The 12006-nt window shown below is 48.7% G+C and overlaps 1 protein-coding gene across 7 annotated transcripts in view; it reads left to right on the top strand.

Annotated features, from left to right (window-relative positions):
* Window positions 1–12006, top strand: part of LOC144147085 (uncharacterized) — a 256503-nt gene that overhangs the window by 94894 nt on the left and 149603 nt on the right. For all 7 annotated transcript variants that reach the window (XM_077679133.1, XM_077679135.1, XM_077679130.1 and 4 more), the window contains one exon: window positions 2890–3035. In XM_077679133.1, coding sequence (XP_077535259.1) covers window positions 2890–3035 — 146 coding nt within the window. The remainder of the gene's footprint in view (window positions 1–2889; window positions 3036–12006) is intronic.

Raw genomic sequence — 12006 nt, forward strand, 5'->3', positions numbered from 1 at the left:
TACATCGAGTTTTATTAGAGGGCATGGAACATGCAGTAGTTTCTGGTCGGCTGATACGAGAGTTAGCAAGAAAGTCGCCTAAATTCTTATTACGCCGGTAGACAACGCGTGGTGGTTCGGGGACTATGCTTTTTTAGCGTTCACTTTGAATTAGGATATTGTGATGTTTTCTTAGTACGGTTGACAGTCATGGAGCGGAGGCTGAGGGGGTTAAAACTAAGTTCGTTTGCTTAAAACGTTCGGGGCTTTTTCTTGCAGATTTCTTTACGGTTTGATTGGTTGGCTCGCACAATGGCGTCGTCGATAACTTGTTCCAGGTATTTTTTATTCAGGAGAGCGGTCTTGAGTTCTCGAAAGTTTGAGTCAAAGTCGGCTTGGTTTGTGCAAATTCCCCTAAAACGGTGGGCTTGGCTGTAAGGTATTGCTGTCTTGCAGTGTCTGACATGGCATTTTGGAGGTGCAAATACCGTTGCGTGTCTGTCTGTTTTCTATACAGTTTACTTTGAAGCCGTCCTTGGGAAGTAGTAACGGTGACGTCCAGAAAGTTTACACTGTGTTCCGAATAGGAATGAGCGAGGCAAGTACTAGGATGGGCTAAGTTAAATGCCGCAATGAAGGTGGGGGACTCCGCGTCACCGTGCTGCCAGATCGTGAATATGTCGTCATAATGCCTTTTATAGTACAGTGGCTTTAAAGTTTGAGTGTCTTGCTGCGAGGTCATGAATATGTCGTCAATATACCTTTTATACTATAGTACAGTGGCTTTAAAATTGTCGGTCCGCGTCCGTGCGCATTATATTTACACTCGCGAAAAATCCCACAGGAACCGGCAGGATTCGAGCCTGTGTCTGGTAGACCAGCTAGATTTAGTGTCAGTCGTCTTACCCACTGGGCTACGGCCGTGAGTTAGTACACGCGATTCAAACGGCTTACTTCGTCGCCTGTAACTGTGCGGAGTACATTAGGACCTCCCAATGTCCGTCCCCGTCGATCCGTGCGCACACCACAATCAAGCGAAAATATGTGCGGAAACTACCTAAAAGTGTACAAGGACACTCCATAACACTCGAAAACACGCAGAAACATAACCTAGCAACGAGAAAACGCGCAGAAATACTGGTGTAGTCACGTTGTAATCAAGCTGTAACACACAGTGACTGCATAGAACTACACTAGATGGCGCTACGCGTAAACACGAGATGGCGTTGCGACTAAGGCCGTTGTGCAACGCCACCCCGTTACAAAGGGGAAGCCACCAATCGTCATCATCATTCAATGGCGCCGCGGTGCACCGCGAGTTCCGGAAATCACACACCCCCTTCCCGCCATGTACGGAAATGAACGTAAGAAGCGTCACGCTGCTGCTCAACGTCTACGAAGACAACGAGCTTCCCCGAATACGAAAGCGCGGCAAGCGGAGGCAAATCGACTAAAATTGAATGACGGTCGGGGCGCAAATCCGATGTCCCTCGGGGCGCAACTTGGATGTCATTTCGAGTCTCCGTACTCCGCACCTTCGCCATCATCCGCAGAGTGGAGATGCTGCCATTTTTTTCATGGCGTCGTCCCACTTGTAGTGCGTGCTGATGCGCTCAAAGGAAGAAAGCCAGTCTTCCACGTCGCGATCGTCTATCCCGCTGAATATAGCGGGGTCCCGCGGGCATATGGTTCCAGGGCAGACAATCGGTGGCACCTGGCCAGCAGGAGTAGGCTGATGTGCTGGTTCGTGGGACATTGCGGTGGGCAGCCGCCGGTTGCGAAGCTCCAGGTTTTCCGATGGACCCGCACCCTCCACCAATTGCAAAGGGGTTGATTGGTAGCGAAGCGCAGTCACAGAAACGGGTAGTCCAGGCTATGCCGGAGATACTAGTCTTCAGCTTCTTTCTCGCGGCCGCTGCTGACAATGATTCGTGAGGGCGGGTGATGACAATGGTGGATGAGAGGCCATAGGGGCTGGTTGGCCAGTGGTTGCATCAATTTTTTATTACAATATATATATATATATATATATATATAATAGGGAATATGTATGTATATAGGCACTGAACATAAGTGAAGTAACCGGAACAGAGCGGCACAACTTTGTTAGTCTTAGCTTTTGTCTCGCTGCTTCTGGGGTGGATGTTTCGTAATGGCGGGTAATGGCATTGATTGAGGAAAAAGCACAGAAGTTGGTTGGTGAGTTGCGCCGCTTAATCCTCATTAGAATACAGATATCGTACGAAGGTTAATTATTAACGTTGCAGTAATCGGGCGCTCATTCTCAAATTAAAATGCTTCGGCGGGTCACCTCGGATGAGAATTGTGATCCTGATTGCGCTACAACCAAGTATTCGTCACGCTTGCACTGTTCGTAGGTTGGTGTAATGGAACATTATGTTAGTTTTGGTTAAAATTCACAATTACAATTTGTCGGCTGTTTCCGTGTTCCAAATTATGCCATTACCCACCTTTGTTGGCGCACGTAGCTGTGGAGCCCTGTCTGGCACGTATAAAGAAACACCAACCGAAATAAAAAGGTTTTGGTTGTTGATTATTATTTGATTACTATTGTGCTTTTTAAAAAAGCACTAGCTTTCTCATTGTGTCAAAATCAAGTTAAAGCTTCGTTGAAATGTATTTTCGAGTGAAACAAACTTCATCTTAGCTGTTGATGCAGGCACACAGTTTTTTTCTCATTCAACATAGGTATGAATATGCACAAACCCCATTAAACCATATTTAGCTTAGTTCTGAGCCTTCTTGGTTTAACCCCAGATTTAGCTGCATGGGGGGGGGGGGGGACACAGCAAATCATTTTACTTCAAAATTTACGAGTGAAGCAAAGTGTCATGCCCACATTCTCAGTTACTGTGTAGTATTATTAACCTTCTCTCTGACACTCTCTAGACGCAGAGAGGACACGACGCCTTTTTCCCGACCCTTCTGATGTCTCTCGACACCCCGATGTGGTTGACCAAATCATGGACGACCTGAAGTACTGGCTACCAGATCGCTCGGAAGATCAGAATGATTATGACGTGTTGGTAAAATGGGTAAGTAGAGAAATACATTTTTTAAACACCCTTTGTACAAAGCCCTGTTTCCGGTGCACATAGTTTGTTGAGCTTTGCGTTATAAAAAGGGAAAGACAATTCTTAGCATGTTATCGTACGTATGGTTTACTGGCTGGTGTTATGGTCAGGCAGGAGCGTGGAGGAAACAAAAGCTCAGGAAAATCCACCATGACACTTTTACTGAAGCTCAACTGTAATTTCTCCGGTTACGTCTTTTTTTCTTATTTTCACACACATCCCACCTCTTCCGGTTTGCTGGCTCCACTGTCGTCTGCGTCATCTGCACTGATTCACCATCAGGTCACACATCCTTTTGATGGACCGGCTTTGATACCGTTGCTCTGACGCTGTGGCCAGTGACAACCTGAGACTATGAAAATGCCCCGTGACTTCCTACCTGTTTCTACCAATGTCGACTTTGCTGGCGGTGAACACTCCTAAGATTGCGTTCCGCCATCTGTATCAGGCCTTCTGATTTGTGCAGGAAGGTTAATTAGGGTAATATACAAAAGATAGGCTAGAGACGCGCGCTTGTGTCTCATTATGTTTGCAGCAAATGAAACATCGCACGCAGGATCTCTCCTGCCTGTCTCATTGCTACCTAGACAATATTTGGCGCTATAAGTGTAGGTAAAGAGAAACTCGTGGCCATTTGGCAGCCATGTAGCTGGGAATTAGGTGAGATTGGGCAGCGTACCTTTTTTGACAAGTGGGTCAACAGTGGGAGGTACGAAAAAGAAAATCGTGTGTAATATATCAAACACGGAGATATGTTTGCAAATGATTCATTTCCACTAGATGGTTGCCTTTGTGTTTTTTGTTGTGTTTGTTCCAATCGGTCTTATGAAGCGTTCTATAATTGGCTATCTCAGATATTAATATGCATCGCGTGCGAAGGACGGGAATCATTCTTCATGGCGAAAAACAGCGCACACAAACGGCACCAAAGACAAACACGAAAGCTAACAACGGAGTGAAGTGTATTGTGCCCGTTACTGTGCGATATTCTACGCCAGGATTATGAGCCAAGTAGCCGGTCTTCACACTTTAGGGTTTACGCCAACTCATTTGTGGGTAAACGCATTCTGCCGTCTCCTTTCAGGTGTTCTGCTTTTTGGGTATTTAGAGACGATAAAGTTAACTCTACAATAGTCCCAAAGAGTGAAGCACCAAATGGAAACCTCATTTTAAATTAATGCGAGTAGTATTCAGCAGTGTGGCATAGTAGATGTAGTAACAATGGGTTCGTGTCACCGGTGAGCCAATTGCTGGAACCGTTACCTCACCACTAACACACCCGCTTCCCGGTTGTCTGCACGCTCAGATCGTCGCAGCTCGCCCGGATAGACTGGGCCAGGGTGAATAGCATGTATAGGATAATAGCATGTATAGGCGGCATGCATAGGCATGTGTAGCATGTATAGGATAATAGCATGTATAGGCATGTGTAGCATGTATAACATGTAATAGCATGTGTAGGCGGCATGTATAGGCATGTGTAGCATGTATAGCATGTAATAGCATGTATGCGCGGAGTAGCCGCGACCAACAGAGACAACCGTTATCTCTCTCAATTTGCATCACCTGGCAGCTTTTTTCACAATTCAGTAGCTTTACGTAGGCCATATCAGCGTTGTCAGTACTAAAAATGGCTTATCAAAACTTTTTGTTTTTGTGTCATGCACGCGTCGTATTCTTTCAATAGAGTGGGCCACAAAACACTGAGGACTGTGCGGCAACAATTAGTGCCAGCAAAATGTGTTCGCGTGAATAATATCAAGCCGGCGAGGACTCTACAAGCCGAACCAAATTTATTGTCCAAGAAATCAACTTCGTGAATACTAGGCTAATGTCTATTTATACAGCAAGCTAATGAGCAACGGTTTATCGTGTGAATGCAGTACACCTATCCGTCCAAAATCATGTTGTCCCGCCCGCGATACCTTGGGTATTCAAAGTGTTGTCCAGCCCGCGATACCTTGGGTATTCAAAGTTATGGTGAGCAGCGACACCGCGGACCCCGAGCTCCCAAGCTAATCATGTGGCCAACCATGCCAAGGAGTTTTTGGCGAAGGGTAGAAGCCTCGAACAGTGGCTGCCAGAGCCCTCTTCAAGCTCCGGTCAATGGACTCTTTGTTTGTATACCAGGCAGGCAGCTCCTGAATGTCACTGACCATAAGGGTAATTTCAGAAAAAAGAAAGTACCCCCTTTCGTGCGCGTTTTCAACATGGCATGTTTTAAAGACGATAGTCTTTCTTGGGCTACTTAAACCCAGAAATATTGGTCTGTCTGTCTGTCGGTCTGTCTGTCCGTCTGTCTGTCTGTCCGTCTGTCTGTCCGTCTATCTGTCTGTGACTCGATTCAGCCACCCGGCCAAAGTAAAATAGAAGCTACGCAATAGTCTTATATACTCACAGCTAAATTTATACGTGTAAGCTCGGTTTATATGTTCATACTTGTCAACGTTGTTGAACAAGAACAAGACATTATGCAAACATAAGACAGTAAATAAGTACACAAGAGATATTTACAGTGTTCCTTGCTTACGAAATCCATGGATGCTTGGTTTTTCGATAGCAAATGATATTCTACATCTACTGCAGAAAACCGCCGCTTGTTGTTGCCCGCGTTACCTCCTGGCAGCATATGAGAAATCACGCGGCAACAGCAACGAAAGGTTCCACTAGCTAGGTTCCATGTTCTGCTTGGAACGCACGTGGAACACGGCAACGCGGTTCTATGAACCTTGAAGTCGGCCTCCTCGATTCACGCGCGTCTCCGCCGTACTGCAGCGCTGGCATCGAGGAACACAGCCTGTAGCAGTAAAACGCGGTAAATGCAAATCGTATTGAGCAAATATTTAGTGTGTTTACCTTGGGATGAGCGCGACCTAACAGGAACAGCAGAAGAGGTGAGCGGGAAATCAAATAGGGGCATTTCCTTGGCAAACGTCTACAAAGTCTATCGCCTGTTGACAACATTTGCAACAAAAGGAGCATATGCGCGGCCATTTTTTTTCTAACTGCAGAGTGATCGCCTTTAAAAAAAATGGCTGCTCGAAGTACTAGCTAATGGGAACATGAATGAATGAACGACTTTATTTAGAAATAGGCCTGAGGCCCTGGGGGGTTATTGGGAGATGAGGGAAAGGGAGTCGAAAGCCTCAATGAAAATCTCATGTACGCTATTAAACACAAATTGTCCGTTTCCAGGCCCTACTAGGGCTGTCAGACCGCTCTACACCGCTTTGTAAAGACCACTGGCAAGTGAATAAATTCCTACGCGTTCGAGAAGACTATCATCGGAACGCAGGCGCTCCAGGTGCTCCGCATTAGTACGTGGTGGTGGGAAATTGGCTACCAGCTGTTCTCGGCCGCTTTCGAATGTCGGACAAGACCATATTAGATGAAACAAGTTCGGGAGGATATTAGCGGCACCGCAGAAATTGCACGTAGGTGCGGATGAAAGGGATGTGCTGCCGTGGTACCATTTGCGAACAATGTCCGGAGTGTAGGCGGCGTCCGCGCAAGCCTTGTTAATAAAGATTTCGCCCTGCCGAGAGAGGGATATCGAAGCAGGGAGAAAGCCTGGGGGGGTAGCTTCTTGGAGCCGCCGTTGACTTTGTTGCCGCAGTTGTCGTCTTTTTTGGTACCAGGCTAAAGATGTAGGTGATGTTTCGTCAGCGGGCGTGGTAGCCAGGGGAGGAGTCGAAAGAAGGCACTCCCTAGCAGCGTTATGTGCTTGCTGGTTTCCAGTCGCTCCAGCTGTGTGACCAGGTGTCCAAGCCAGACGAATATTAATGCCTTGTCCGCGCAAGGATTGAATTGTGCTTATAATGTGGTTGGTGGTGAGATTATGGGTATACGCCTTGTTGAGTTCCTGGAGGGCAACGTGTGAATCGGTAATGATGCGGTAATGGTGATATTCGGGTTGCTGGGAGGTCTGAATTTGTTGAAGTGATCCAAGAATGGCAAATAGCTCGACATCGTCAGTAAGGCCGTACGTGTTGCTGATCTGCCGAGATCCATTCAGGGTTGGGTCTTCGGGGCAAGTCCAGGCTATTGCTGCGCTCATGCCGCTAATAGCCGCATCTGTAAAGATGTCTAACTCCTCGGGGCCTTTGTCGTGGGCCAACTGGGTAATGTACTGCTCCCGTACAGTTCTTCGACGTCGCTCTATGGGGCGGCGACGAAGTAGGCCGAGTGCCGGGCGTTCCCATGGCGGAAGAGCAGGCGGCATATTTGAGATATCTGTGAGGCTGATTTGGTGGTCCCATTGTTGGAGAGCTTTCCCTTGAGGGGTAAGGTCAAGGCGCTGTTGGTGATGCAATTTTGTCTCTTCCACGAGGATGGGGAGGGGTGGAAGCGGTGCAGCCTTCTCAAGGAGGTCGACTCTGGTGTGTCGCGGGAGGCCCGTAATGGCACGTATAGTGGCACGATGCAATACACCGAGGTCTTTCATATGTCTTTCTCGTAGGTTGTAAGTGGAAAAGCCATATGCCATCCGGCCTATTGCAACGGCTCGAGCCAGGGTGAGGCAGGAGCGCTGTTGGGTTCCACCATACTTGTTGGATATTCTTGTGATTAAATGCAAAGTTTGCCGCCAGGTCGTTTTTAGTTTACGGATCCATGCATTGGGGCTGTTGCAGCTGCTAACTTGCAAGCCCAAGAGCCGGATGGTGCCATTCTGGGACATAAGTGTAGTGTTGCCCATCTCAAGTCTTAACTGGTAAACCGGATTCGTGGCCTGTCGGCCATCGACGCTGAGAAATTCTGTTTTGGTTGGGGACAATTGCAAGTTCAGGGCTGTGAGGGCTCTCTCAAGGCAGAACACAGCTGCTTGAAGTTCCGTTTGCATGTGCTGAGCGTCTGGATAGTCCACTGCTTCCGTCCACACCACGACGTCATCGGCATAGATAGCAAAGCGAGCGGACGTGTCTTGTTCGAGGGATCTGGCCACTCTGTTCATAGCCAGGTTGAAAAGCATTGGCCCTAGTATGGAACCCTGCGGTACCCCTCTGTCGAGGAAGAATGTGCGTGGGGTCCATCTATCATCTTTGCTCGTGAGCCGAATGGGGCGGTGTTCAAGAAAGTTGCGTATCCAGATTTGCGCTCGTTGACTGGGGAAGGCCAGCGCGAGCTCCTTGAGTATGCCTTCTTGGCTAACGTTATCAAACGCTTTCTGCATGTCTACTGCCAGGAGGTAATCTGGTGTGAGCTTTCGTGAGGTCCGATTTATAACTCTTCGTAACAACCATAGGTAGTCTTGTGTACCGAGATTGGGCCGGAAACCAGTTTGTGCTGGGTGAAACCACGCTGTTTGTTCTAGGTGATATTGCATTCGGTTGTTGATTAAGCGCTCTATGAGTTTACATATCGTCGGTGTTAGTGCGATCGGTCGCAAATTTTCTGGTCGGCGGGAGTCTTTACCTGGTTTGGGGATGGGGTGAATGATCGTAAGCTTCAGGTGATCGTCTACTTGGCCTTGCTCCCAGGAAGAGTTTATCAGTTTGAGAAGCGCCTCATGTCCCGCAGCAGGAAGATTACGGAGGTCCTGCCACGTAACCCCGTCATGGCCAGGGGCCGAGCGAGGTTTGCCTTGTCCCAGAGCCACCTGGAGCTCGCCCATTGTGAAGGGTTCGTCAAGCGACTCCTGTCGGTTGGGGACTGAGAGGCAGGGTAGACGGGACAGTTGTGCCTTATCGCACGTGGCGTGGGGGAAGAACGTGTGGATAATCTTGTCCTCGACATCGTAGGGATCTGCCTGTAACATCAACTCGTCAACAATAGGAAGTTTTGATTTTGTCTTGCCCGCCAAGCTTCGAAAAATGCTCCACAGATGGGCAAGACCTTTCTCTTGACCCAAGCGGTGACAGAGGTTGTGCCATTTCTCTGTTTGAAGGTTTCTTTGGTAGGCATTAACTACTTTATAATGTTTCTTCAGACGTATCAGATCCCGGTGCCGTTTTCCGCCCGCGCGGTACCGCTCAGTAAGGTGCTCGGCTGTCCGAAGGAGGCGGGTCATGTGAGCGTCGGGGACCTCTACATCGACTGTGCTTGTAACAGTTTCAAAAGCCATAGTCCTCGCATCCGTGACGTTGTGTACAAACTCGAGTAGAGCGGGGTCCTCTTCCACGCGAAAGTTATCTCGGAAAGTGTTCCAATTGAGGGTTTTAAGGGTGGTCCGTTGGCGCATCTTCTTAATGTTGATATGAAGAAAAATGGGGTAATGATCACTGCCCCATGTCGTGTTTAGTGGTTGCCATCGCTTGATAAATCCTGGGGTTGAAAAAGTAAGGTCCGGCGTGGTATCAGTTTGATTGCGGTGTAGGCCTACCCGCGTCGGGTGAAATGGCTCGTTGCGAAGGATAAGGTGGCTGAATTCGAGGGCATTCTCAAGGTTTTTCCCTCTAATATCCGTGTGGGAATAACCCCAAAGTGTGCTGCGTGCATTGAAGTCCCCTCCAATCACGATGGGGCCTTCGAACCGGAGAGACGTGATATGTGAGATCCAGTCGTAGGTATCTCTGTAACCAGTGCTGCACTGCGGGCGATAATACACAGACACTAGAAGCAGGCGCCGGTTACCAGGTGGTTCGATGCATACTATTATAACCTCCCTATTAGCGTTGCTGGCCTGGTCCCATCTATGTTGAACGGCACGGCAGTCCTTGCGAACTAAAATGGCTGCTTGTCCTTCAATGACTGGAGAATGCCTCCCTGCATGCTCAATGGCGGGATCCATAAAGGTAGTATAATTTTGGAGTTTACATGATCCCCGTGTTTCCTGTAACAGGATGGCTATGGGATTGTGAGTACTGATCTGGTACTTTAGAAGGGGACCGTTCTGTGAAAAACTACGGCAGTTCCATTGTACAATGAGTCTATTGGCATCGCGTCGTAGGCGGGAAGTCAGTGCTGGGAATGCTTTTTCTTACGCTTTGTCTCCTCGGGGGTGACGGTTTCAATAAATGAGCGGAGCTGGTCGGCTAGTTGTTGAATGTCGGCCTTTAGCGTGTGTACGTGCCCTTGTAACTCATGAATCCCTTTAAATGCTTTTTGTAGTTCCTTGGAGGCTTCGAACTTCAAATGCGCGTCCCGTTGTTCCAGCATGTGTTTCGTAACCCATTTTTGCGTGTTGTCCGAATGTTGCTGCGGCAAAATTTTTTTCTTCACTCGAGACCGGCTTCGGCGCGCTGGCGGCGGAACCGGAGAGGTGGATTGGCGTCGCTGCTGCTGTGTTCGGGCTTGACTGAGTTCCGAGCGGAGTTGCTGCAGCTCGGCACGGAGTTCTTGAAGTTCCTGTTTAAGACTGTTGTTCTCTTGCATGATAGTATTCATTGTTCGAGTTGATGGAGGAAAAGGGTCGTCCTTTTGTTGGGTGTGGACCACGTCGGCCCAAGAGATCCCATTTTTGAGCTTCGATGTGTTCTTGTTCGTTTTTGACGTTTCATTTTTTGTGGCATCTTGATCTAGGTCGGCCGATTTCCCCATGCGGCTAGGGCATACTGGACTAACTGCGAGGTGACCGGGCTCCTTGCACGCCGCACAGAAGGGGTTGTTATCGCACTCTTCTTCTGTGGCATGTGGGCGGCCACAGTCCCGGCAGACACTCGAGGCAGGACAGAATTTCGCCATGTGGCCCAGTGTATGGCAGTTGAAGCATACTATCCTCTTCGGTTTGTATTCCGCTACTCTCACCAGTTCCATGTAATACTTAACAACTCGTGGAAGGACTGCAGAGTTGAAGGTGATAATGGCGCGGTCCGACTTCCCTATCTTCTGAACTCGTAGTATTTCGGCCTGTTCGCAACGCAGCCAATTGAAGATGGTGTCGTTACTTTCAGCCGGGTCAACCCGTATAACTCCGCGAATCGTGTTTTTGTTAAAGTCCATTCGGTCGACCGTCACCTCTATGGTTTCAAGTCGCCCGTTGTGCCGGTACGTGAGGTGGTCAGTTCTGGAAAGCCTAGCAGCATGTTCGGCATCGTAGAGGGTGATGTGGGCGCTATTAGCGGCGTCGTCATACCTAATAGCAGCCATTTCAGCAAGTTCGGCGCTGGGAGAGCTAGAGCCAATGGCGTTAGCTATGGCCTGTCTGGGGATATCTCGTACTTTCATCTTAACCAGTGGTCTCAACTGCAGTGAGAAACGAGTCCGACTTACCCTTTCGGTTTTGGTGACCTTGTTCTTCTTGGTAGGCAAGACGCGATGCCATTCACCGCCGTCGTCTTCGTTCATCAGATGATCACGTTCGGCGTCTTCACCTTGGGCAGCGTCGTAGCGGCCAGCTGGGCTGGAGCGGGCGCTCGGTGGCACTTCATGAGCTTCGTGGTTGTCCATGTTACTCTGCTGGATTTCGTCCACGTTCATATCACAAAGTGGCGGCGCGGAGGCTTTGGCCACACTTGAAGTTGCGCCGGCAGCTGCGTCGGCAGCGGCAGCCGCCGCCGCTGGTTCCGAAGCACGCCGTCGGTTCGTTAGGCTTAACTGTCTTTTGATAGCTGCGTTGATCGATTTACGAGCACGAAAAGTCCGGTGGGGCCGAATGGTCATCCGGGGTGGTCAGCACATGGTAAGGAAGCTGTCTCACCACTTACGTGTGTCAGCGAAACGACGTTCCAGAACTGTTGTAAAATATTCGAGACGTTATGCGAGGCACGACCGCATAGTTCGGCCCCCTAGCGGCGTCCCAATGGGAACATGAAAAATTTTCATAACGTTCTTGTAATGCATACTGTAGACGATACCGAAAATGCTACGCAGGCAGTTATTATTTTGGGAAAATCCATCTAGTCTGTTGGAGGTTCAGAATACAGTGCTCTAAACCTTGCATCCAGTGATCTGCTTGTTAAAGTGAGAATGAAAAACCAACGTCAACCGACTGAAACAGACGACGTTTGTTGACTTAATCTATCACTGCTAAATTCCTCATGAGGAGTCATTTCAG

Source organism: Haemaphysalis longicornis, unplaced genomic scaffold (assembly GCF_048455015.1).
Source record: "Haemaphysalis longicornis isolate Haplotype H1 unplaced genomic scaffold, Haemaphysalis longicornis Haplotype H1 scaffold_7, whole genome shotgun sequence".
Taxonomy (NCBI): Eukaryota; Metazoa; Arthropoda; class Arachnida; order Ixodida; family Ixodidae; genus Haemaphysalis; species Haemaphysalis longicornis.